A 27,651-nucleotide genomic window follows, 5' to 3' on the forward strand; every position below is an offset into this window, starting at 1 on the left:
CCCCTGAGAATCATAGTGGGAGGGGCCCCCTGTCTAAAGTGACCCCGGGCCCCCTGAAAGATTAATCCGGCCCTGTCATAGCATCACACATGTTGGCAGCAAGACGCAATAATAAAGTTATCACAAAACTAGCATCAGAGCCTGAAACGAATTAAAAAATGTGCAGCTCTATAACTACTTTAGAATTATTTTTAAACCTAAAATATACTGTACTGCTATTAAAAAGAAAGATTTTTTTATAAATAAGCTCAAATAAAATGTAGTAAAATATAAATAGCTATAAGTAAAAGCTGATATTTGCACTTCTCAAAGGAATATCTCAAACCTGTGCATTAATTCAGCAGACAAACTGGTATTTCTGTTTAAGTAATGGAAGCTGTCACAGAAAAGTAGGCCACGTTTAACTGATCATACTTCCCTTCCTGGTGTACTCTACAATCCTGAACATACTGTGCAGTGTACCAGAATATGTATTAACTGTACAGCTTCAAAGTTGCACAAGAGCTTCCCATTTATACTGTATCTCTGCAAGACATCATACGAGTAGACGTAATGTAATGGATGGAAAAGTAGGGTAACTAGGCATAAGCAATTTAAATTCCATTTTTACACACCATGCGTGCTTTATTTTACATATATTAGCATTAACATTTCCCTGTGTACAGTACGTCATTTGTTCATCCCAATAGGTATTAGGATATGGGTCTAATATACCTGGGATTTATAGCATTTGGATGGAAAATATTTTGTTACTACTAGGAAAGAGTATTAAAACTGATTTATGTTTTGTCCATAAACTCAAAAGTTACAGTTAATTGTTCAATTGCACAATATATGTAAAAGCTAGCAGATGTTTCCATTATTACCTGGATGTATATCCAGGGGTTAAAGTTAGGGGAATGGGGTGGAACAGAAAGCATTATAGTTTGCAGGGGGGTGTGAAACATCCTACTGTACACCGGCTCTGCCTATTAGGGTGAGGAAATAGGTGGCAGAGGCAAATGAGTTCCACCACCTCTCCAAGACCACTTTAAGCCTCTTTTATATATTTTTAAACTTTGTGTCTGGATTGTGTTTGAATGTGTGGTATGTGTATTGTGTTTATTATCTTTCATGCTATACCTTCTTACAGTATATGCCTTTTTTGTTTTTGTTTTGTCCCTTGCTGACTCCCGTCTTTGCAGCTTCCTCTTTCCTATGCAGACATCTTTCAACCTGGCAAACCGGCAAACAGCAAAGGAGAAGTCCATGGATAGTTGTAAATGGGACTCAAAAAGTGTTTGGTTCATGCAACAGCAGAATGTGATTTTCACAAAAATAAGTAATAAACATTAATAGGACAAGCTAAGAACAATGGTTTTATTAGTTTAGTTAACTTTGAGGGCCTAGCATGGAGTCATTGTGGTAAACCTACTATTCTTTGGGTTGATTCGAGTTAGAATTCTCAGCTGTCAAATGCATCTCAGCAATTTACAAAATATGGCAGAGTTTGCTCAGATATGAATGAAAATCATGGTAGAACATGTATGAATCAAAATAACATAGATGGATGTCACTTGGAGGTCCTCCATTCAGGGAAAGAGAATAAATGTGCATACAAGGATTCTCTTCAGTTCGTTTGATTTGGCTAATGAGCTGTTATTTTTTTAACCATTGGATGCCTACATGGACAGAAGAGGACCGATCTACACCTGATTAGGTGAGTATATATTTTTTATTTAAAGGTAACCTATGGATTTCTACTAGACAACATGACTGAAGCGCTATGGGGACATAGGTTAGTATGTGTGCATTAGTATGCATGAGTGTGTAATAAAACATTACTTTCATGGTGCATGTATGTGTTTATTGTAAAAATTGTTTTACAGGTGAAACTACAGGTACAAGTGGCCCTTTAATGCCTAGTATGCTGGCACTTGTGGATCACCAAGTACCAGCATGTGAGGGAGGCTTGCTGGGACCTGTAGTTCCACATGTAAAACACAGTATTAACTTATTTTTTTTACACAATATTGTTATGAACTTGGCTCACATCACCCAGGGATGACTAATCGGGAGGTTTAATGGTACAGCTGCAGGGGCCAGTATAAGCTTGTCCCTCATCTGTGGCATTTCTTTACTGACTAGTGGAGCTGAGAGTTATGGGGGACTCCTACGCCCTTTTCCCCCCTGTATTTTTAGAACCAGCATGGCTCAAAGAAAATAAATGAAATAATAATAATCAAATAAAATAATAATATCTAGGCTCCAGGTGTGTGTGTGTGGGGGGGTGTCACCACTGGGAGATAGGGCAGTCTACACTATGGATCTGGCGTGCACACTGCCTCTAGTGTTAAAGAGACAGCATACAGGTTTTTACACAGGCTATACTGTATGCACCTACAGTAGGCCTCTCCAAAAAAAGCAATGGGAAGAGGGGATTTTTGCTTTTTAAAAAATTCTGGTTTAAATCTCTTGCAAAAAGCACACAAACATTGCTATTTTACTAATCAGACCTTATTACACTACCTCCCCATTTGCAAATTGTGAAAAAAATCTTAAGCTCCTCAGCAATCGGCTCCAACATTAGTCTGGGTTTGTATCTAAGATAATGTAACAGAGAGATCACAAGTGTAATAATCCAAACTAATACCTAGCCAGGACAGCTGTGTCTGTGAACCAGGAACCTACTCTCCTGGGCAATGTTGGCAAGACTAATGCGGGGCACACACCAGGACGACCCGCTTATGGTGCACATCGTGAGCGGGTCGTCAGTGTTTCGTCTGATCCAATGGCGACCCGCACCCGGGAGTATGGTCGTTCTTCAGATCCTACCTGCTGCAGGTAGGATATGAATAACGACCGACCCGCGGGACCACGCATCGGATCGGTATCGGTCCACACCGGGACAGAAAAGGGCCCAATCACCACACAATCTACATCCAATCGTTCGGAATTGAATCTAGATTGATGGGATCGGACCCTTGTCGTCCTGGTGTGTACCCAGCATTAGACCCCTGAAGATGTGTAAACATTACACTAAAAGAAGAAACGTGAACCACACATAAAAATGTTAAAATAAACTTAAAATGAATAAAATATTTTATAAAAACCTTGTTCACTACTTTAAAAAAAATTGTGCTCAATTGTAGTCTAAATGGAAAATATTTTTCTTCTTTCTCGATCAACCATAATGCTAATGGGGGGAAAAGTCAAAGCTATCTCTATAAAAGGATCTACTACCACAGTATGACTCACCACCAGTGCACCATTGACCATGTGGTAATGGCCATCAACCCTTGATGGTTAGCAGACATCAATGGTCATAGATGTTATTGACTTTGCCATCCACTGGAAATTATCTAAGGTTTCCCTTCCATCAATGGCAAAGGTCCGATGGTGATGCGCCCATGTTTCATATGACTGGTGCTTTTCAAGCAATTGTCTGATGTTTATTGATATGCGGCGGTGAACAAGCCACATTGTACGTGTGCAGATCTGGTCATGTGACACTAGATGCAGTGTGGCTGAAGGTGTTGGGTAAGTGGGGTGGGGAGGTAGAGTGTTTTAGAAAGTAGGGGTCTGTCTGACCCATTGTTGGGTATGCCAAAGCAAGTGGTCACAGTTTTGCTAGCCCTGGCTTTGCTGGACATCCTGAGTAACCTGTTCCTTAGGTGTCTGATGGGCCAGCCAATATTAGCAATGTGGATCCAATGTATTTTACAAAAAGATGCAACCTGCAGCTTTTGCGCATAGTCAAACAACCGCTTTGACCATAGCAACATTTTGTCTATGTCTAAAGCAAGCCCTTTGTTCCACTGAACACAATGTACGGACATTTAAAAGAAAATGTATAAAAATGGAGTTCAAACAACTATATATGTCTTAGCAGGAGATACAGAAGCAAAGTAAGAAACAGATCAAGCTTGACATCTATTGGTTCCTTTTTAATACATTGTTAGTCACTGCAACATGGTACAAAAAGTAATTAAAATGTACTGAATGCCACTGAATGCCAAGGCCTTGTGACATGATAACAACCTGAATAAGATTAACAGCAAGAATGACATAGGAGGTTATTATTACAATAAGATGGGAGAATAAAATTGCATTAGTTCTGCTGTTGTGGTTTTATATTAAACCTACTGTATTCATTATTTTTTATTAAACACAACTTTCAGTCACAAAAGACTAGTAATACAAAGCAACAGATGGATAGCACTGTTATAATTCAGCTTAGCAAATGTCACTGTACCTTTTCATATCGACATATCGTTTAGTGCCAGTCCAGGATAATAACTATAGTACTTTAGGACAACCTAGAACATGAGAACTGAAATTAACATATCATGCAACTATTCGGGAAGAATAAAGCACATTTTCCTTATTTTATACCAATATCATACACCTGCATGTAGTACATAAATACTGGGATCAGTGCTTGCCATTTAACCTTATATCTCTCCAATGACAGCTATAGGCTCCTGAAAGCAAATTACAGATGTCTTTCCTTTCTTTCCATAAAGATTTCCAATATTACGGTAGTCTGGTAAAGAGCGTGACATTCATTCCTCCTTCCCAGTGCTCTATTTAGGGACCAGAGATCCGGTGACTGCACAATGGGATTTTACCTGACATTGTGATGGATATCAGTCATACAGTATACTATGACTGGAGCTACAGTATTTAATTTAAACCTCTGAACCTCACACCTGGTGGTATATTTACCAAAGGTTATTTTTTATAGATTTTTATCGATCTAAAATCAATATAAATGTATGTGTTTCTGGGGATGAAACACACACGTACTAATGTTTAAGAAGTAATATGAAATATAATCTATGTAAAACGCAATACTGATTTAGATCAATTTTAAATAAATAAAGATCTATGAAAATCTACCTTTTAGTAACTATACCCCTTGGTCCCTACTCATCAGGCCATTGACAAGAGTATATGTTGCCTAGTCAGTAATCAAGTCTAGAGGGCATATTTACTAAGAAGTAAAGAACCAGTCGCTTTAACATGGCAACAGGAATAAATGCTGAATAAGCCTGATTTTGGGGCATCTTTACTTAAAGACAATTACAGATCAACTTTAATCAGTATTTGGCTTCCAGGGCTAAAAAAAGACATTTACTAATATATTAAATGAATATTAAAATAGATCATACAAAAGAATCAAATGGAAATGCTGCTCCTCACATTTATTGGTGAATTCAAGTGTTTTGAGTGCCGAGACCCACTAGATCAGGGGTGGGCAAAAACCAGCCCTCCAGATGCTGATGAATTACACATCCCAGCATGCCTTGCCTTGGTTTTGCTATTTGGCCATGCTGAACTGATGAAAGGCATGCTGAGGTGTGTAGTTAATCAACAGCTGGAGGGTCGCATTTTGCCCTCCACTAAACTAGATGGTGCCTGACAGAGCAATTTAAGTGTTGCTCCGCTCAGGGATCGCACAGGCGCTGATATCATTGTTATTTTGTTCCATTATTTTGATGGACTGGTAGACAGTCTGTTCAGGGTTTTTCGGCACCCTATTCAAAACTTCAGCTAACTGTTCCCACCACCACCCACCCACAGACCCACAAATACAGACTTTCCAGAACCTTAGTTGAAAGTGTGGGGTGAAGTTTAACATCTGCCATTTGAATCAGGGTCAACAAAGATGTCTCTCCTTAAGTGCGAGCCATCTGTATGAAGATAGCCGCTGCTTGCAGGGTGATTGACACCCTGCGGCCATTTCGGGGAGGTAACGCAGCATTTTGTGGGAGTGCCCCAGAAAATGCAGGCGTTCCCTGGCTGTTGCGAGTCAGGGCTTCTGATGTCAGAGACCTCCTTCTCCCCACAGCTTTTGCAGGTGAAGACCATTCGATGGGGAGTGATTCCAAATGGTTTTCCCCTCATGTGCACATGTATTCGCAGCCGCACACATGGGTGGGATTTCCCTCGGGCGAGGTGGCCTGGGGCGGCATTTACCTGGTGGCTGTGCTCCCTCACATTTTCACACACCAGCTCCTCCGCTTTAGTTATTCCACACACCTGCCCCCATTAGTAATGCCACACACCTGTCCCCATTAGTAATGCCACATCCTGCCCCTCTTTAGATATTCCAAATACCTGTTTGCCAGCCTTGGAAATTTGCGCTGATTACAGCCCCATGCAGTCACGGTGACTCAACCATCCTCGGCGGCGGCCCTGCAGCTGTAGTGACATGCGGCGGGCCTGCAGCTCAGTGCTGCTGTTTGTGTGTCCGATGGCGGCTGTGTGTGCACGCGACGTAGTCCTGCACGTACACAGCCACCATCGGACACTCATACAGCAGCATCGAGCGGTGGGCCAGTCAGGAGCTGTTCGCGGGCTGCATGTGGCCCGCGGGCCACCTGTTGCCCACCCTTGCTCTAGGAGGCTCCCTGAAGTGGCAGCCAGTTGGGAGGTGTATGGGTCATGATGATGTCATCATGGCCCCACCTCCCGCAGTACACATGGATTCAGAAATCCTGCAAATGTATGCAAGTCCCTACACTGAGAAAGCTGCCACATATCTCCTGTTAGCATACTGGCTTCAGTCAGAGTTTAGTGTAGGACAAGAATAAGATCATCTCTCATCATTTACTAACAGGTGTTTAGGAAAATGAAACAGTTGGAGACTAGCAAGCATTTATGTATGCACTGAATGGAAAAACACGCCATTTGTGTCTGTGCTAAGACAAGTGTCCCTAGATTGGTAACTATACCTTCCATAAAATAGATATAGATAAAAATACCAAAGACACAATAACTATACATTATCAGAATACAACAGCTTGAGAAATCAATCTATAGTATGCAATATAAAGCAGCAAGACATGTTTCACTGTGTAAAATATATTGCTGTATTTGGTATACTTACTGTGACCTATAACTCTCATCTGCACCTTGCCGTTTTGGTTTCATGGTTCATTAATTAACAACTGACATGCACTTTATCATTTATACCCACACAAGGCAATACCAACTGAGCATACAGTATCTACAGTGATTGCCATTCATTTTCCTAAGACCAAACTTACACGCTGTATTTGCCAACACAATGTAGCACTTTCCGTAGCTTAGAAAATACTAACATGTCACTCAGGGACAACAGTGTAGTGGTGGGCCACCCTGCACACCCTGCATCTGTCCCTCACTCTACTGATATCACTAATATACTGTACTGTCATCTGGTTCTCAAACTGTTTTTTTTTTTATTTTATTTTTACATCATGGCACCTTAGAGATAAATTTTTTTTAGAAACAAGTATTAATCATCTTTAGGGTCAGATGTGTTATGGTGGACATGCTTGTGCCCTCTGTGCCTGTTTTTCAAGATTGGCAGTACCAGCACTGGTCCATAAATAACTTGGTTTAAATTTAGCTTGGTCCTTGACCACCAACCAGTGGCACCTTTGCAAGTGCCTCCTGCCTCCACCAACACCCTAGGATCCACAGCACCTAGTCTGGGAACCACTGATCTAAGCATTCAACTTTGACAACTACAGTAAAAATAAAAAATATATGTTTCACGTATGGTCCTTGCCTTTACATTTTTTGGCTTCAGTGTGCCTTTAAATGTGCTCACATACCCCTGCCTCACTGACATTTCTTCTTATCTATGAGTGCAGACAGTAAATATGTCACTGATGAAAACCACAAAGTAAGATTAATAGTCATGCAATAAAGCTTACTGTGTAGCAGCAGATAGAGGATTGCAGCTTGTGATCATTGCCAGTAGCCGTGATTAAATAACTGAACCACATAATATTTTGTCATTATCAATCCTATTAAAGTCATCTCAGTGCTTAATTTTAGAACCATTGTCTTACACTGACTGTACAAATAAACAAGTCAAACCTCCCACATACTGAGCATTGTGCTCTTGTAATTAATCACTTTCGAGAATACACAATCCACAAGATTGAGCTAATAACTTTACAGACTCTGAAATACAGTGTATAACACATATTAAATGTACTGTATCTACTGTATCACCCATACACACAGGGCGAGTTGACCTTTGTGCTGAGCGATCTAGCATCGCCCAGATCACTCAGCACAGATCGCTCAGCACACAGAGCTGCACCAGAGATGTGTGCTGAGCGATCTGTCACTGACCGTGTTCTCAAGAGAGAACAGGGGCGATGACTAGATATTTCAAGCACGAACATTCTATCAAGTCATCTATGCAGGCTGCTTTGTGAGGATTTTAGTCAGGTAGATTAACATCAAGGACGATGCCACAGACCTGAGAGATCATGTCTTTGGACAGAGGTTTCCAAAAGAAGTAAGCCCACAGAGAAGTGGGATCGCAGACAGGGAGCTAAAAAAGTGATGTATTTGAAAGTATTCAAAGAAGTTGAGGGCATTATCCTGTTGAATAAATTCACTAATACGCACCATCTACATGCGGAAGGCTGGCCTTGAACTAGCCAAGAATATTGTATTCTTTAAGCCCCTGATATTTATCCGCTTAATATCCTTTTATTTGGGTGGGGTAGGGAGGGAGGGAATTAGGAATAGCCTAGTTAGCATAGTGGGTAGATAAGGGTAGTTATTTGGGATCCAGGTATACCACAGTTGGGGTCAGATCATACAGGGTGGGGGGTTATGGTAAGGTTTGATTTTGTTTTTTGGGGGGGATTTAATTATATAGCTATAACTGTTTTTTTTTTCCTGTTTCCAGATTCTATATTATTGTGCCGCTGCGATGCAATATTGTTCTACATTTTCCCTTGGTAATAATATGATGGAGTGTTCTGTCAATGTGCGTCCTCATCTTTGAACATGTACCTGGATGGCGCCTTCAGGTATAGGCCTTAAATTTCTCCTGTGTGACGTGTGATTTGCTAGCCTACAGCAATACCTCTGCTAGATTATACTCCTATACTATATGCCTAATGCACAATTATATGTATCAGTATTATACTGTCCTTTCGATGTTCTTTTTTTCCCTTTTTACTCATCCTATGTATATGCATTGCAATGGCTAATGTTTCTTCTAGTTTTCTTTATTTGTTGGGTGTTCTTGCAAAACCAATAAAAAATACTAAATAAAAAAAAAGAAGAAGTTGATGGTATGGGCAGGGGACATCAGTTGGAGACTTGCATGTAATACTGGCAGGAAATCCAGGTTATTTCAAGCGGGGAGACAAGTGAAGTGGCAGAAAATGTATAAGGTCAATAATTTCAGAAAAACTTGAATGGTCCGAAGTAGCATAGTAGATTAAAGACATAGGGTTACTTAAAGTAGGACATGTCTGTGAAATGTATACAGTTAGATTCAATATCAAGCCAAGATGATGTACCAGGAGGAGAATAAGAGACAGAGAAACATGTTGTTAGAGAGACAGGAGGGGAGCTGGCTGAAAAAGGGACATAAGAGGTGTCTGCTTCAGAGAGACAGAAGGGGTGCTGTCTGGTCAGATAGAATGGGTGATGGTTAGGTGGGTCACAATGAGTGCTGGCTGGAGAAACATAAGAGGTTCTGGCTGTAGGGCCAGAATAGGTGCTGCCTGGTGGGTCAAAAGAGGGATGGCTGGAGGTATAGGATTGGTGAGGGCTACAGAGTTCATAAGGAGTGCTGGCTGCAGAGTCAGATGGATTGCTGTCTGGAGAGTCGGAAGGGGTGCAGGCTGGAGGATCAGAAGGGGTTCTTCCAGGAGGGCCAGAATAGGAGCTGTCCAGAGGGTCAGAAGGGTCCGGCTGTTGGGATAGAATGGGTGATGGCTGCAGAGTTCAGAAGGAGTGCTAACTGCAGTCAGAAGGAGTGTGGCCTGGAAAGTCAGAAGGGGTGTGGCTGCAGGACCAGAATAGTTGCTGGATGTAGGGACAGAATAGGTGCTGCCTGCAGAATCAGAATGAGTGCTGGTTGCAGTCAGAAAGTGCTGGCTGGAGGACCAGAATAGAGTGCTGGCTGGAGAGACATTAGGGTGGAAGGATGAAGGGCTAGAAAGGGTGCTGGCTGCGGGTAAAAACTAGGGGGCACATGGTGACTCTCCATGAAGCATGTCCCCTACCACCCAAAAAATACAGTGCATAATACTGCCATTTTTCTGATTAGTACCCCCCCCCTCCCCGTTAGTGCCCCTGATCTTGCATCTCACTGCATATTGATTCTAAAATCAAAAAATTCTTCAAGAATAATAACTAGTAATAAACTAGAAAATGCTTATCAACAACACTAAAACTCATCAATACTTTCAGTTCTTTTCCTGCTGAAAGTACAAAGTTGACTTTTTTGCTTTTTTAATAAATAGCCACTTGACCTTTATGTAGCAATAACAATATAATTACAAGACGAGAATAGATGGACTCTTGTAAGATTATTTTGCACAGAATGTTCCTAAAAGGATCAAAATGTTAAATGAAAAAAGATAACCTGCACTGAAAAGATAAGAACAGGCTAAAACATAACTCATATCAGTATTGAAATAGTTGGAAGAAACTTAAGATTTGAAAATAGTTTACAAATAAGAACAGATCAACTTTTCAGGTATAAGAAACATTGACATACAAAACTAGGTACTTCTCATGATTGGTCTATCTATCTATCTATCTATCTATCTATCTATCTATCTATCTATATATATATATATATATATATATGTACAGTTTGGAGGGCAGCACGTTCCAAACGTCAGAATATAACTTGCCCCGGTGCCAAGCCAAAACGTTACCGCAGTAACCTGGATACAGTGAAAGACAGGCGGCACCCGGAGTCTGTTCAAAATAAAGTATGACAATGCTGTTGTTGCAGTGATCAAACGTTTTCGATGCTATTTATTGCATCTTCATCAGGATACAGACAAGCACAAGTGAACACAAGACGAGCCCACTACAACTAACCCTTCCATCAAAACATTTTCGAGACTATTGGACACAAGGGTTTCCGGGACTATGACATCTAACACCCCTGCGAGTGGTAAGCACCCCAACTTGGGGAAACTTGAAATGCAGGCACTTAAGGATCTTGCGGGGTACACCAATATCACAATACGCCCCGCTGATAAGGGCGGGGGTATTGTGGTACAGAATCTATCTGATTACAAAAATGAATTGCTTAGACAGTTGAGTGATGATAATGTATACCATAAACTTGAACATGACCCCACTATCGAATTCAGCAAAAGATTGCAAGCTAGACTGAGTAGGGCGGTCAGTGATGGATTTATTTCAGAGGCATTAAGATCAGCTCTCATCAATGAGCATCCTGTAACACCTATTTTGTATTCACTGCCCTAAATACATAAATCCTTGATAAATCCTCCTGGCCGTCCTATAATCTCTGCTCGCAATGGACTCTTCCAACGGGTGTCCACCTATCTGGATGCCATTTTACAGCCATGTATTGTACAACACCCAGGGCCGTTTCTAGACAATTTTGCTTCCAGGGCGAAGAAGAAAAAATGCGCCCCCCCCTCCCCAGAAAATGGTAGCGAATAAATTGAGCGCCAAAGGCGCGCACGGCGAAATAGGGGTGGGGCTTAACAAAACGGGTGTGGTTTAATGTTAAAAAGGGGTGTGGTCTAGCAGGAAAACAATCACCTTACATCTCACTTTTGCAACCTGCATGACCAGACATTGGTTACTGCAGGAATTGTCATTGTCCTTCCGCACTTAAGTTGGCGGGCTGAAAATATAAAGGCCCACACAGTGACCTAGTACACCTCACAGATCAAGGCCAAACAATGACAGACTACTTAAATCATTATACACTGTTTATCCATGATGCCAATTACACATTACGCCACACACCATGATGACAATTACATATTACGCCGCACACCATGATGACAATTACATATTACGCCGCACACCATGATGCCAATTACACATTACGCCGCACAGCGTGATGACAAATACATATTAGGCCGCACACCGTGATGACAATTACATATTACGCTGCACACCGTGATGACAATTACATATTACGCTGCACACCGTGATGACAATTACATATTACGCTGCACACCGTGATGACAATTACATATTACGCTGCACACCGTGATGACAATTACGCATTATACCGCACACCATGATGCCCATTAGACCCCACACCGTGATGGCAATTACACAATACTCCCCACACACCGTAATGCCCATTACACATTATGCACCACACGCCGCTGCCACACAACTGATGCCGATTACTAGTGCCAGATATGCCCCCACAGTGTCAGATATGCCACACATATATGCCTCCATAGTGCGAGGTATGCCCCCCAGCGCCAGATATGCTCCCACAGTGACACACATATATACCCCCACAGTGCCACACATATATGCCCCCACAGTGCCACACATATATACCCCCACAGTGCCACATATATGCCCCCACAATGCCACACATATATGCCCCCACAGTGCCACACATATATGCCCCCACAGTGCCACATATATGCCCCCACAGTGCCACACATATGCCCCCACAGTGCCACATATATGCGCAGTGACAAACATGCCGCCACAGTGCCAGACATATATGCCCCAACAGTGCCACATATATGCCCCCACAGTGCCACATATATGCCCCCACAGTGCCACACATATGCCCCCACAGTGCCACACATATGCGCAGTGACAAACATGCTGCCACAGTGCCACACATATATGCCCCCACAGTGCCACATATATGCCCCCACAGTGCCACATATATGCCCCCACAGTGCCACATATATGCCCCCACAGTGCCACACATATGCCCCCACAGTGCCACATATATGTGCAGTGACAAACATGCCCCCCCAGTGCCAGAGATATATGCCCCCCCAGTGCCACACATATATACCCCAACAGTGCTACATATGCCCCCACAGTGCCACATATATGCCAAGTGACAAACATGCCCCCACAGTGCCAGATATATATACCCCAACAGTGTCAGACATATATGCCCCCCAGTGCCAGATATGCCCCCACAGTGCCACACATATATACCCCAACAGTGCCACATATGCCCACAGTGCCACATATATGCCCCCACAGTGCCACATATATGCCCCCACAGTGCCACATATATGCCCCCACAGTGCCACTTATATGCCCAGTGACAGACATGCCCCCACAGTGCCAGACATATATGCGCCCCCAGTGCCAGAACATATTATCCCAGCAGCAGCACAACTCACCGTTGTTGTTGTTGTTGCTGCTGCCGGGGAGAGCAGAGTTCAGGTCTCCGGGTCCCCCGCCGCCTCCATTGCCGCTGCTGCTTCCCAGGGGAGGAAAGGGGAGGGGAGCGCATCACGCAGCGCGTCTCTCCTTCCCCTTCACTTCACTATGTCCCAGACTCTGTGATTGTGCCGACAGACAATCATATCTCGCGGGCTGGCTCCTGATTGGCTGCCGGCCCGCGAGTTCTGTCAGTGAGTGACATAGTCAGGGGAAGGAGAGAGTGAGACGCGTGATGCGCTCCCCTCCCCTCCGAACGATATCTGCTGTAGCGGGGGCGGGGCACGGCAAGAGGAGGAAGAGGAGGAAGGGGGGAGCTGCCAGGCGCCCCTGCTATTTAACAGAGGCGGACAAGCCGTGCGGCGCCCGGGGCAGCTGCACGGCTTGTCCGCCTCTAGAAACGGCCCTGACAACACCCCAGACATCTTCTGGACACCACATCGTTCATAAACAAATTGGGTACGATATCGGTGGTACCAGACAACTGTCTTTTATGCAGCCTTGACATCTCTAGCCTCTACACTATTATTCCTAATGTAGAGGGGCTCTTAGCGGTACGGAAACTTGTTACCAACAATCACTCATATACTGGTCCTGATGTCCAACTCATTATTGATCTACTTGAACTTGTACTCACGTGAAATTACTTTATCTTCGATGGCACCTTTTACCTGCAGGCGTCTGGCTGTGCGATGGGGTCCAATGTGGCCCCATCGTACGCCAACGCGTACATGTATATGGTGGAGGAGCAGATTATGATGTCTAATAACACCTTTTCTGAGCATGCGGTACTATATGTACGCTACATAGACGACCTGTTCGTCTTGTGGTCTGGCACCCAAGACTCCCTCGAGTGTTTTATTACTACACATAATGAGGCCGGGCACCCGGTGCAATTCACTTATAACATCAGCCATGAGACTGTTAACTATTTGGATGTGAAGGTCAATATTTGCAACGGAATCATCAGTACGGAACTTTTCCGCAAACCCACTGACCGCAATACTACCTTACATGCGACCAGTTTCCATCCCCACAAACTCAAATTCTCCCTGCCCTATTCACAATTCCTAAGGGCCATAAGGATCTGTTCTGATCGCACCATGGCCGAGGCACACATTGATCGCATGATCAATGACTTTTTGATGCGGGGATATAATGAAATACATCTTACCCAAGCTAAAAACAAAGCATTAAGATGTCAAAGACAAGACACATTGTGCCCTACTAAAAAGGATAAAAAATTGGAGAATTGTTTTCCCTGGGTCAACCACCACAATGTAGCAAGTAAAGAGATCCTGAATATCTCTAGAGATCTGTGGCCCATTGTCGGGACCGATCCCGAGCTACAATTGGGTAACAAAAGGCTCATGCCCTGTTATACCAGGGGAAAAAACATCAGGGACTGGGTTATGAGAACCGATATCAGTGGCTTAGACAGTGCCCAGTCTGTACAAACAGGCTTCTTACAACACAAATTGGGTTGCTACCGCTGCCTGAACTGTGCAGTTTGTAAATGCCTCAACACGGGCAGTAGCTTCCCACATCCCCTAACCGGCCGCCGCATTACCATCAAACACAGAGTAACCTGCACGACACGGTACATTATCTATCTTATAATGTGTCCGTGCGGCCTTGGTTACGTCGGCAAAACCGACCGCACTTTGCGCGAACGGATCGCTGGCCACAAATCCTCAATACGAGCGGCGTTATCCAGTAAACATAGTGATCAGCCTGTAGCCAGACACTTTCTCACTGCTGGCCACAGCATACCCCAACTGCGCTACACTATCATTGATCATGAGGCTCCCAGGGCACGGGGAGGTGACAGATCATTACGCCTCTTACAAAAAGAAGCCAGGTGGATACATATGTTGGGAACACTGGCACCCGTCGGGCTTAACGAAACGGCAGGTCTACATTGCTTTTTGTAGACACTTTATTTCACACATGATCGACACGGATGTGTCGACCGTTCGAACCATACTTACATCATTTATCAGTGTTTTCACAGTTGCACTACACACTCATCTCTACATTACCGACCACCTATATCTAGTATGCACCATGCGATTCATGTGTTATTATGTGCATTAGACGTCATGTATATCGGTATGAGCAGTGTGTCTTAGTGCACCATTTTGTATTTGTATGATTTACAGCATCCGTATTTTATCCTTTTATCTCACGTATATGTCTTATTTGTTTTGTTTCACAACAGGTTGTGGATCATTTATATTTTTCACTGATTGGTGTTTATTCATGTATCTGCGGTTGCCTTGACAACCGGAGCGGGATGATGGCGTCATTGGTGGGCGCGTCACTCGGGACCGGGGCTACCGGGCAGCCGCATGTGGTGTGACTTTGTTATAAAGGTATGTTCACTTGTGCTTGTCTGTATCCTGATGAATATGCAATAAATAGCATCGAAAACGTTTGATCACTGCAACAACAGCGTTGTCATACTTTATTTTGAACAGACTCCGGGTGCCGCCTGTCTTTCACTGTATATATATATATATATATATATATATATATATATATATATATCTCAAGAAAAACAAAATACCCAGCGCAAGAAAGTCCTTGTGTAATGGTAGTGCACAATGTCCACAATGTGTGCAGTCACTCTTTAAGGATAGTACCAAATCCCAGCGAAGATACTTGCAAAAGAGCTAAAAAGAGAAACGCACTCAATGAGCAAAATGTGTAACAAATGTTTGGTATTCTCAATAAGCTCAGATACATTGAGGTTTAAAAGATATAAGCTTAGATATCAGGTTGCCACATTTAAGTGGCTAGTAGCAGGCCTGCACACTGTTTAAATCAATTTTCTCATATGCTCTTTAAGAGAAAATTAATAATTCTTAGAGAGAACCCCTATATTTAATTTGAGATTTGGGGGGTGCTGTACCAAACAGTCATAGGCTGAACATTTTATACAAAGAAAAAGAAAGAGACTGTTTTGTGGGACGCACACAAAACAGTCTCTTTCTTTTTCTTTGTACAAAAAGATATAAGCTTGCCAGCCACGTGTACAGCAGGATCCTAGCATGCACTTCTCAAAGATGTAACACGATAACCCCGGATCAGCTACAAGATGCCGGTCAGAAAACCAAACGCGGCTCCGGCGTTTGGTTTTCTGACCGACATCTTGTAGCCAGGGCCGGCCACCGGAGCACCCCAGGCGAGTCGGGGTGGGGGCGCCCCGGTGGCCGGGGGGGGGGGGGGGTGGTACCTGTGGTGGATGCTGTCGGCGTCCCTGCAGTGCTGGAGGGGGCAGGGGTGTCCGTGCCGCGGGGGTACCTGCGGCACTGTCACTGTATAAAGCTGCTGGTGGCAGCGGGGTCCCTGCAGTGCTGGAAGGGGTGTCCGTGCCACGGGGGTACCTGCGGCGCTGTCACTGTATAAAGCTGCTGGCGGCAGCGGGGTCCCTGCAGTGCTGGAGGGGGCAGGGGTGTCCGTGCCGCGGGGGTACCTGCGGCGCTGTCACTGTATAAAGCTGCTGGCAGCAGCGGGGTCCCTGCAGTGAATAGAGAATAACTAGCGCTATGCGCGCGACGGCGCGGGAAGCGCTTCTGATTTTGAAAACACTTGCCTCACGCTGATTGGCTGAATCTCAGCCTATCAGCGTGCGGCAAGTGGTTTCAAACTCAGAAGCGCTTCCCGCGCATAGCGCTAGTTATTCTCTATTCAGGGACCCCGCTGCTGCCAGCAGCTTTATACAGTGACAGCGCCGCAGGTACCCCCGCGGCACGGACACCCCTGCCCGCTCCAGCACTGCAAGGGCGCCGACGCCGCCAGCTATATGCTGGTGGTGAGGGGCGAACTGCCGCCCTCCAGGTGCCGGCGCCCTAGGCAAATGCCTAGAGCTGCCTAGTGGTTGCACCGGCCCTGCTTGTAGCTGATCCAGGGTTATCGTGTTACATCTTTGAGAAGTGCATGCTAGGATCCTGCTGTACATGTGGCTGGCAAGCTTATATCTTTTAAACCTCAATGTACAGTATGTGAGCCTATTGAGAATAGTAATAATTTGTTACACATTTTGCTCATTGAGTGCGTTTCTCTTTTTATCTCTTTTGTATGTGTATATATATATATATATATATATATATATATATATATATATATATTAGTCAGGAATCAGGCGGCACTCTCGGATTTCAAAATGCAAAAAAGTGTGGTTTATTGAAAATCCAACGTGTTTCAGACCTTGGGTCTGTCCTCAGGGATCAATTAACACAGTGAAAATAGCACTATCTTATACTGAAGGTTAAATCCGCCCCCTGTGCCTTAATTGAACATGCGCCACCGCTCACCTGTGGTGTCCAACGTCAGCTGTCCTCACCGGTAGCTGCCGGCACTGCACCCAATGTCTAGTCTTTTGACCTGAAAGCGGCGCGGGTGAGTGCTTCATGTTGCTGGAGCTGCTGTCTGTCATGCAGTGTGACAGGCAGCGGCAGACAGCAGGAGCAGGGTGCAGAGCAGGGTGCAGAGCAGGGTGCAGAGCAGGGAGAGCGCCACCTACTGGTCTGAAGAATAACAAAGAAAATATACCACAGATATTTTGTCACATCGCCCCAGTAGATGCCAGAGGAGGATGCACATTTTGGTGCTAAAGCTCAAGTCTTCACAGACCTTACCTTGCTGTACAACATAGCACAAAGCAGCAGGGAGCAAAGCTGCAATGACATTATTCACCAGGATTTGGGTCATTAAGTTCCCCCATTGCCCAGTTGTCTGGAGTCTGGGAAAGCTTCTTGAAATGTGGGAGCGTATAAGACATTTGTATAAGAGTAGGAAGTATGACATGGCATCTGGATGGTGCAGAACACCTGAGCCCTACTTCATACAATTGTTTGTGATTTTTCATTAATTAAAACAGTTCTTAGTATCCACAATGGACAACGTTATACAGTACTTTCATTTTACATTAGAACATACATCAAGGCTCGAGGACATTCATGTTTAAATAAACAGCAGACCATATTTCATGTATTTGCAATAAACAAAAAGTTTACGCTCGCCAAAGCTACCATTATCCTTTGTCATGGGCACAATAGCACACTGTGCTAAAAATATGGTATGGTTAAGTACAAGCCCGGGGCTCAAGCTTCTCTCTCTAAACTATTGTATTCGAATCAAAGAAGAAAATAACCAATTATTATAACCAAGAAGAAAAATGTCAGTGATATGTGGCTACACCATGGCTGTACTTGTGTGTATAGTATACACTGTAACTGCGTTTATACTCAACAAGTCTCATTTATCATGCTTTACAGCTATTGGTTTTCAGGAACATTCTCCTCATTAGCATACTGTTTGCTGCATTTAGCTAACAAAACAACACTTCGGGGAAGAGAAATAATAAGAACCCATTTCAATTTGAAATATGTGCTATTATTTAATTACATTACAGTAGTACATTGGAATATTGTTTCTACATCTCTGTGCTACAGATTGAATCCAGAAAATTTAATAATATGCTTGTTTAAGTCACAAGTCTGTTGAATTAATTATGACTGTCTTTGCCATGAAGGAAAGATCCTGCTGCAGGTCATTGTGCGAAAAGGAAAAGTCCACATAATTTTAATAAAAGAAAGTCAAATACAAGATGGGGGTCATTTGCGGGCAAAAAGCAGCACTTAATTTGGATACAAATGTCTGTATTGCAGCTGGTAGTGTCAACCGGAGGCAGTTGCTAGAACATTTCATAAAGTAATGTAAAAAATGAAGACAGCAGCAGCAGCCGGAACTACAGAGAACTGACATTTTCAGGTTTGGAACACATTTGCCGATGTAGAATAACAGATCAGAAAAAAATAAACTGATGTGTCAACAAATCAAGATAGATGCAGGTTGAGTAACTCTTATCCAAAATGTTCGGGACCAGAAAAATGTTGGATAACGGTTTATTCCGTATTTGGAATATTTTTATATTTGAATGAGATATCTTGCATGTATGTTGAATAAGCACATCAAACACATGAAATGCACACAAATATATTTTGTTTGTGCATGAAACAAGGTTTTAAGACATGAAACAAAGTTTGTGTACTATCTCAGGCACTGAATTTGAATGCCAAGCAATCATGTCCTTGCACATATTTAGTGCCAGTTACAGATTTTTCCCCCAGTAGTGCCAGTTACAGATGTCCCCAGTAGGTCTTTAAAAAAAAAATAAGAGTACATTTTGGAGACTATGGTTTTCGAAATAATTTGGATGAGGGATACTCAACCTGTATAAGGTATTTGACATTATATAGACTTGTCACTAGGGCAATAAAAACTCAAATACATTGTGTACTACATTTACCCCTAAATACGCTATAAAATAATGGTTCCCAACCATTTTTTTTTCCCGTACCCCTTTATTAGGCTTTTCATTTATGAGTATCCCTCCTCTCAAGCTGAAATATCCACAGTACTTACGAGTGGAACTGAGCAGTATGTGTATATTTTTGGGTGTCCTTATGTTCAGGAGTAGCGGGTGAGAAGTGTGTGGTCAGAAACCTGGTGCCTCTGTGACTGTCCGTTGGCTTTGTACTGTCTACAGGGTTTCCGCTAACGCTTCTAGGATTAATGCTGCTGCTTTCTACACCCGATTTAGATAATGGCAGAGGATCGATGATGTCTGAGGGCAGCATAGGTAGCTCCCAGTGGATTGATGGTCAGGCAAAAGCTCGAGGAGATGCTGATGATGCTGCAAACATGATTGGAAGTGACGCAACATGGTTCATCTACACGGCAATGGACTTCTTCTGCCATCTGGAGACTTCTTCCATCATTACCAATATTACTTTCAAGTACCCCCAACCACTCTGCAGTGTACCCCTACACACACCCCAGGTTGGGAACCACTGCTATAGAAAATAAAAAAGACAAATATCAAGTTCTACATGGTATTAAAGTTCTTAAGAGTGCAGTGTTATTCCCAGGTTCGAGTACTAGACCCTACAAAGTCTACGCAAGAAAATATATATCATCTGCATAAGGGATCTACATGCATAAAGTTACAAATGCTAAATGGATTTCTAGAGATAAACAGTTTGGTTTTGCTGAAAACCAAACACACAAGTGACGGTGTGGTGGAACGCACTGACGTCACGTCCGGGTCTCGCTCTTCCTAATTCTGCTATACTCGGCAGCTTATGCAGTGTGGCACACATATTGTGCTTGAATGTAACATGGCGATTCAGCTATGTTTTAGGTTGAGCCCTGCTGGCTCCTGTTGTTTATATGAATCTATTAAGACACAGGTGGTTGTTATTTTGCATATTAGTGACCTTTATAAGGGGCACCCCAGGCATAGCACTTCACACTACCCTCTGCACTGCTGTTGAGCTGATGTTCTGTTCTGATGCTGTCTTGATAAAGGACCTTATTGTGTCCGAAACGTCGACTAAGTTCAAACCTGATTGGTGATGTATCAATAAATCTTTTATTGCTGACTATGGGAGTGTGCCCTCTTGGCTGATTTGTTTTCATCAGCCTCCCGGAACTATGTATTTTGCAGACTTTTATATATATATATATATATATATATATATATATAGACACACACACACATTGGCAAGTATTCAATGCCGGTGCGAGCGGCCGGCGAGGGGGTTAAACTGCGAGGATCACAGAAAACCAGTGATCCTCGCAGTTTAACGCCCGCGCCGGCCGCTCGCACTATGCAACGTTCCGGGGGAATCCTTGCAGTCACAGAACGGCGAGGATTCCCCTAAACTGCGAGAGCCGAGGCTAGTGCAGCAAACTCGCTGTAATTAGCCTCGATTCTCGCAGTTTTTGGAGGCACATTCGCAAATTCCCCCTCGCTCAAAAAACGGAGCGAGGGGGAATTTGCGAATGAGGGGGGTCAGTTGAATACTGACAGGGTGAGCGGTGACTGCGAGCAAAAAGTCCTGCTCGCAGTCACCGCTCGCCCACGGCATTGAATATATGCCATTGTATTTACAGACACAACCCATAGTCAATTTACTAAGAAGAGAGCTCTATTGAAGATGGAATGTTGCGCAGAGAAACAAATCTGATTCTATCTATTATATTCTGAAGGGGGCTTAATAAATAATAAGTAGAACCTGATTGGTTGCTATGAGCAACATCCCATCTTCAATGGAACTCCCATCTTAGTAAATTTACCCCTATGTGTCTGAGCAATGACCAAATGCTGACTCGAATTGCAGCTACATGTCGTCCAAAATATACCCCCATATTTCTATGGGCTACAAATCTCACACTGTGAGTAAATTGCTGAATATATTTATTAAATGGTTTTGTCCTTGATGCAAGAAAACATTTGAACTATATTTATCTTGTAGTGTAATACATTATGTACCACAGCTATTTACTCATACAATATGTAAATCGATTTCAGGGCTGGCCCGACCATTATGCCAGGTACTCAGCTGAGAAGAGCGGCAAAGTGAGCAGGTGCTTAACAGCCTTGGGAACACATACATGGACAGGACCAATTAGTGCTGCACTCCCCAGACTGTCAGACTGCAGCTCCTATCTGCAACGCCATCAGCCATGGCCATAGGCGAATCTAGAAATATGGTATGAAGCAGGGTGGACCTTTGCATGGCAAAAAGGGGGCGTGGTCTCATGGGAAGGAGGCGTGTCATCACAAAAAGGGCGTGGAATTACACATTAGACCACACCATAATGCCCATTACACATTTTAGCAAACTCCGTAATACCCATTACAAATAAAGCCACACGCTGTAATGCCAATTACACATAAGACCACACGCATCATGATGCCCATTACATACTATATAACAAACCGTAATGCCCATTACATATTTGACACATAAGTGCCGCTTACCTATATGTTCATTGCTAGGGAGTTCTTGCTTGTTGCCAGGGGCTTCCTTTCTCGATGCCGGGGGCTTCATGCTCTATGCCAAGGGTGCTTCATGCTCATTGTAAAGGGGGAATGCATGCTTATTGCCAAGAGGGAGTTGTTAAATGCTCATTGCAAGGGGGAGTGGGGATTGTTCGTTTCTAAGGGGGATACGTGCTTGTTGCCACTTGTTGAGTGAATTGTTCCTAGCCTAGGGGGGAGTTAAATGCTCATTGCAAAAGGGGAGTGAATTTGCTCATTGGGGGGGTTGCTTGTTGCCAAGGGGTAGGGGGATTGCTCGTTGCCAAGGGTGGGTGGGAATTGCTCGTTGCCAAGGATGAGGAAATTACTCATTGGCAAGGAGGAGTGACACCATGTGCACACAAGTTATGACAGCCGGGCAGAAAGGGCTGTGTGCTGCCCAGATGTATAGTCACTGTCTAACTTCTAAGAAAAGCAGCAGCTCCGTCCCCGTCGATATCTTCATTGAAAGTCCCACTGGACCGCGAGCCAGGAGCTCCTATTGGCTCACGGTCCAGTAGGAGCATTGACGGTATCGACGAGGATGGAGCTTCTGCTTTAATTGCTAGAACTTAGTTAGCCAGTGACTATATACAGCTGGGCAGCGCACAGCCCTTTTCTGCCCAGCTGTCATTTCTTTAAATTGTGTGTGCAGCGGTGGGCAGCAGTCTAATGGGTGGTCCGATGCACCCTCGGACCACCCCTTATATTCGCCTATGGCCATGGCCGCTGTACAAAGCGCAGACATGTGCACAGACAGTGACTGACAACAGAATTTCAAAATATATATTGTTAATATTTCTTTACAAGTTAATTTTTAAGGGTAGCATTATTAAAACTTCTCATAAATAAAAGAGTGGTGGTGTTGCCAACAGCAACCAGTCAGAACATATGATTTCTCTATTACATCCTAGAAAATGAAAGACAGAATCTGATTGGTTAACGGGTAACATCACCACTTCTCATTTTTAGAAGTTTTCGTAAATCTACTCCTAAATATATCTTGAATGCAAAATTAGGAATTTGAAAGCAAAGACTACACACCATACCAAAGTAAAACGTAGCTTCAGGTGTCTGCTATATTGGATTTGTAAATTGGCTGTAACTAAAAAAAAAAATACAAAAGCAGATAGTAGACTATAATGATCTGACCTGCTCACAATAGAAAACAAGTCATAACGTACTCACTCTCTCATGCGCTTCAGTTTAGTCTGTGCCATAGTGTCGTTGATATTATTTGATGTCACGGGAATTGATGGAGACACTTTGGTGGCAGTCTGAGTATCTACAAATCAATGCAGTGAGAGACAATGTAAATCAGTGTCCATCCTACTAGTGATATGCAACACCACAAACGTAAAAAAAAAAAAAAAAGAGTCATGAGAAATTGTATTTTTAGGAGCAAAGTTATTCATGAAACAGATGAATAAAAATGTATGATGTCGTTTTAAGCTCTAAAAATAGGAACTTCTTGCATTATTAAAGTGTGCATTGTCAGTACAAGGAAAGACTGTTCAGGACATGTAAAACAAACAGGCAGTTCTGTACAAATAACGTATTTAAACAAAGTTCATATTTATATTGCATTTCATTGCAACACATTTAAAAAATATTTGAAACAGCAAATAGTGAACAATAGGAAGCTTTATCTTTTAGACCATGGGTCTTCAACCTGTGGACCTCCAGATGTTGTGAAACTACATGTTCCAACATGCATTGCCACATTTTTTCTATAAGTGTGTTCCAAAACTGTCAGGGCATGCTGGGACATGTAGTTCCACAACATCTGGAGGGCCAACGGTTGAAGACCTGTGCTTTAGATAAATTCAAGTGCTGATTCTGAGTTGGGAGCAAAGCAAAAAAATTATAATTTTGTATCAGGAGCAAGGGTTAAAGTGAGAGGGAACAGGGTGGAACGGAGTTCCACCACCTGTAATTGTAGGTGGAACTAGTTCCACCTCCACCATGGCCCTGCATAGTTATTCCAACAGAAACCATGCCCTACCACCCAGTCAATAGATGATACAGGGGAAACTAGTGTCATTAAGAACCACCCTCACCTCCTCAGTAACTGATGATTTCTTGGTTCTCTTCCACCTGCGATCTACCCTTCCTGGTACTCAAGAGGAAATGAGTTCCACCACCTGTCCAGGACCACTTTAAGCCCTGATCAGGAGCAAACCCTTTTGACAGGCAAAGGGTCAAAATTATTATCATATTTGCATGCAGGATAAATAGTATCTGCTTGTAGATGTAGCCAGTGGCGTAACTACATATTGGGCGCCCCCCCGCCGTTAAAGGGAGGGCGCCCAGCCACTCACCCGCCCCTCCGCCCGCCGCACCAACCCCCGCAGTCTAGATGTTTAGATCCGATATATGTGTGGGTACCTGGGGGAGCGGCAGGCGAGGACCGCAGGCGGCGCAGATGGAGACCGGGGGCGCGGCGGGAGAATAGGGAGAAATCCTATTCAAAAGACCGGGCGGCCGCTGATTGGCTGAGCTCTCAGCCAATCAGCGGCCGCCCGGTCTTTTGAATAAGATTTCTTTATATTCTCCCGCCGCGCCCCCGGTCTCCATCTGCGCCGCCTGCCGCTCCCCCAGGTAGCCGTCAATGCAGGTGGGGGGGTTGCTGCGAGGCGGCTGGGGGGACGGACGCTGCGGGGGACGGACGCTGCGGGGGACACTTACTTACAGCTGAGCCGGGCAGGGGAAGCCGGGGGAGCAATTGGCTGAGAGAGCGCTCAGCAGCCAATCACAGGCTGCCCATTCATTGTATGGGCTTTTTTTACTTCAGTACAGACAGCTCCCGGCTCCCCCTGCCCGGCTCAGCTGTAAGTAATTGCCGCCTCTGTGTCCCCCGCAGCTTCCGTCCCCCGCAGCGTCCGTCCCCCCAGCCGCCTCAATTCCCCCCTGCTCCCTTCACATTGCAGCTAACGTAACTATAGCACTGCAGCCCCCAGCGCCCGCACATGCATAGCGCCCCCCCCCCCCCCCCCAAGGGGGCTGCGGTGCTATAGTTACGCCCCTGGATGTAGCCCAAAAATTAAGGAACGCTTTATTTTTACATTGCAATTTAGTATATCTAAGTATGGTACCATACTTATACCCCTTTCACATCGCAAATGCCAGGCTGAACCTGGGATTTGGACACGGGTCTGTCCCGGAAGTGACACAGCATTTGCAATGTTTAGCCCCCACAGTGACTCAGTAATAAGCTGGGTTGCTGATGTCATAAAGGGGGCAGGGTGGGTGGTGGCGTGTCTCCGAGGGGTGGGGGAGAAAGCAGTGCTTGGAGCTGACACTGCCTCCTCCCTATAGTGTGAATACGCCCCGGTTCGCTCAACTCAGATTACGAGTTCACACTGCAGCAACCCGGGTCCAACCCAGGATTAATCCTTCTTTTAACCCATGGCAGAATGCCAAGTTGCTGGATCTGGGTATTTTCAAAGGTCCTTTTAACACCGTGGGTGACCCAGGTTATTTGTGCAATGTTAAGAGGTATTATTTACTCTGCTGAGAGATTATGGAAACTCCTGGTTATTTCAGGTCGTTCTTGCAGATCGTACATTTTTATTATGTATATGGCGGAAAACATTCTTCTATGGTGCATAGTCAGTACTATCATGGATGCATGTGTGATATGCTTCCACCAACCCCCCCCACACACACACACACACACACACACACAAACACATACTTTGATCTCATCCCAATATACAGTACTTTACTTCTCGCTCTCTTAGATCCGCATCTCATATGTGCATGCTCCTAACTGCTTATTGCTCCTCTAACTCCATGCTACCATATGTGATCATTCAAATTCATCTATTTATTATAGCCTACCCATCACAGCCAACTGACACTACTACTATCACTAAGTACTGCTTCAATCATTCCACCTGTCCAATTTTTGGCAGGACAGTTCCAGTTTGAGGGCTCTGTTCTGGCATCTTGCCCATTCTCATTCATTGTTGCTTTGTATTAGGAGCAGATTTTCACAATTCCATAATTTCTACGGGTGATCTGCATATATGGCACACTTCTGCATAACACTGGTGAGTGCTTGGATACATATGGATGACCGGCTGATGGGATGCAGCTGGTCAGAAGACCAACAATGCAGTGACGTAGCAATGCTGCAGCAGACCCTGCCGTGGCTTGGGGGAGCCAGTGCCGGCGGGGTCTGCTGGGCGTGCAAGAAACTGCAGCAAGGAGGAGAGACAGCCTACCGGTTAGTGCTCTCATTGGTTAGGGCTATACACAGCGCCTATTGCCTGTTGTGTATAGAGTGAGCAGGCAGAGACAGCTGGAGGCTTAACTGTATAGGGTGCAAGATGTGCAGTTACTATCAGGTAGGGATGGCCATCGTTGCCATTGCCATCGATAGCAATTCTGCAACTGGCCATCGATAGTGCTTAACTATGCAATGGATGATCATCAATATTTTTACATATCGATGGTCATCCATTGTGCTTGATTGATTGGCCTGTGGGCCAATCAAAACACGGGGTGGGGCTTCGCGGGTGTCAGGGGAGGGTGTCGGGGGCTGTTCCATCGATGGAGGGAAACCATCTGGTTCTCCCCCATCAATGGCAAAATTATTTGACATCGGCCATGAACCATCAATGATTTTGAATCATCGATGGTCGATGGCCATCCCTATTATTGGGCCCCATAGCTGGCATCCCCCACATCTCCGTGCCGTAGGTCAACACCATCTCCAACTAGCATACTGTATCTCTCTCTCTTTGACCTCCCCCAGCAGCAGCGAGTCACGACCAGCTTCTCCCCCGCCTTTACTCAGCAGCCAGCGTCTTATCCTTACCATCCCATGTGAAGCTTCTCCCCACCAGCAGCAGTGGCGTTCAGCATCTCCTCCACCCCCCCCCCCCCCCTCTCCGTGTATGGCCATCAGCTTATCCTCCTGACTGACACCAGCAAGTGGCAGCATCTGTGGCCAGCTTCTCCTGCACCTGCAACTTCACCCCAGCAGCAACGGCAGCCAACTTCTCTCCCCCTGTGCGCAGCAGCATCAGCAGTCAACTTCCCTACCCCCATGCGCAGCAGCATCGGCAGCCAACTTCTCCCTCACTGCGCGCAGCAGCAGTGGCAGCCAACTTCTCTGCCCCCTGTGTCCTCCATTCATGGCCCAAGGTCCTGTGTCCCTCCCACCCTCATGTGCTTTGTCTTTCCTCCAATCTATGTTTTGGGGCCCCAGAACCCCTCTTAATGAGGTGTATAGAACAGTTCTGTACACCTTGATAAATTCACCATGTACCGACACTCAGTGATTCCATGGTACCTTGCCAGGTGCCTTCCATAGATCCTTCACACAGGTGGGGGAGGTAATGTAAATAATATCCTTGTAGACGGTAGCACTCTGGACTAAAATAAATTTCATCAAACTCTGTATCAGCGGCGTTTCAGCCATTGAATGTATTTTTTCAAGCACAGCAAAAAACATGTTATATGCACCGCATGGGAGGGGGGAGGGCGCCACAAACCTTTTTGGCAGGGGGGAGCAAAATTTAAAGTTACGCCACTGAAACAATGGAATCCAGATGGAGAGAATTCAGTCTATTGATTTTCATTTCAGGTTAATGTAGTAC

General features: G+C 44.4%; 1 protein-coding gene and 1 long non-coding RNA gene across 3 annotated transcripts in view; one reads left to right on the forward strand and one right to left on the reverse strand.

The window, feature by feature from the left end:
- The window catches only part of NEK11 (NIMA related kinase 11), a 270,045-nt gene that overhangs the window by 7,820 nt on the left and 234,574 nt on the right, over window positions 1-27,651 (reverse strand). Inside the window, exons 15-16 of one of the 2 annotated variants that reach the window (XR_014475030.1) lie at window positions 23,231-23,327; window positions 4,235-4,298 (exon numbers count right to left, since the gene is read on the reverse strand). Coding sequence is in view for 1 of the 2 variants with exons in the window: in XM_083188604.1 (XP_083044730.1) it covers window positions 23,231-23,327 (97 nt within the window). In the remaining variant the exon portion in view is untranslated. The remainder of the gene's footprint in view (window positions 1-4,234; window positions 4,299-23,230; window positions 23,328-27,651) is intronic. The other variant, XM_083188604.1, reaches the window with a different exon arrangement.
- LOC146080906 (uncharacterized) lies at window positions 8,703-15,536 on the forward strand. The gene is made up of 3 exons (XR_014475031.1): window positions 8,703-8,807; window positions 10,798-10,921; window positions 15,389-15,536. It is a non-coding gene; the product is annotated as an uncharacterized LOC146080906 (long non-coding RNA).

The sequence above is a fragment of the Crinia signifera genome, chromosome 5, assembly GCF_055691185.1.
Source record: "Crinia signifera chromosome 5, ASM5569118v1, whole genome shotgun sequence".
NCBI classification, from domain to species: domain Eukaryota; kingdom Metazoa; phylum Chordata; class Amphibia; order Anura; family Myobatrachidae; genus Crinia; species Crinia signifera.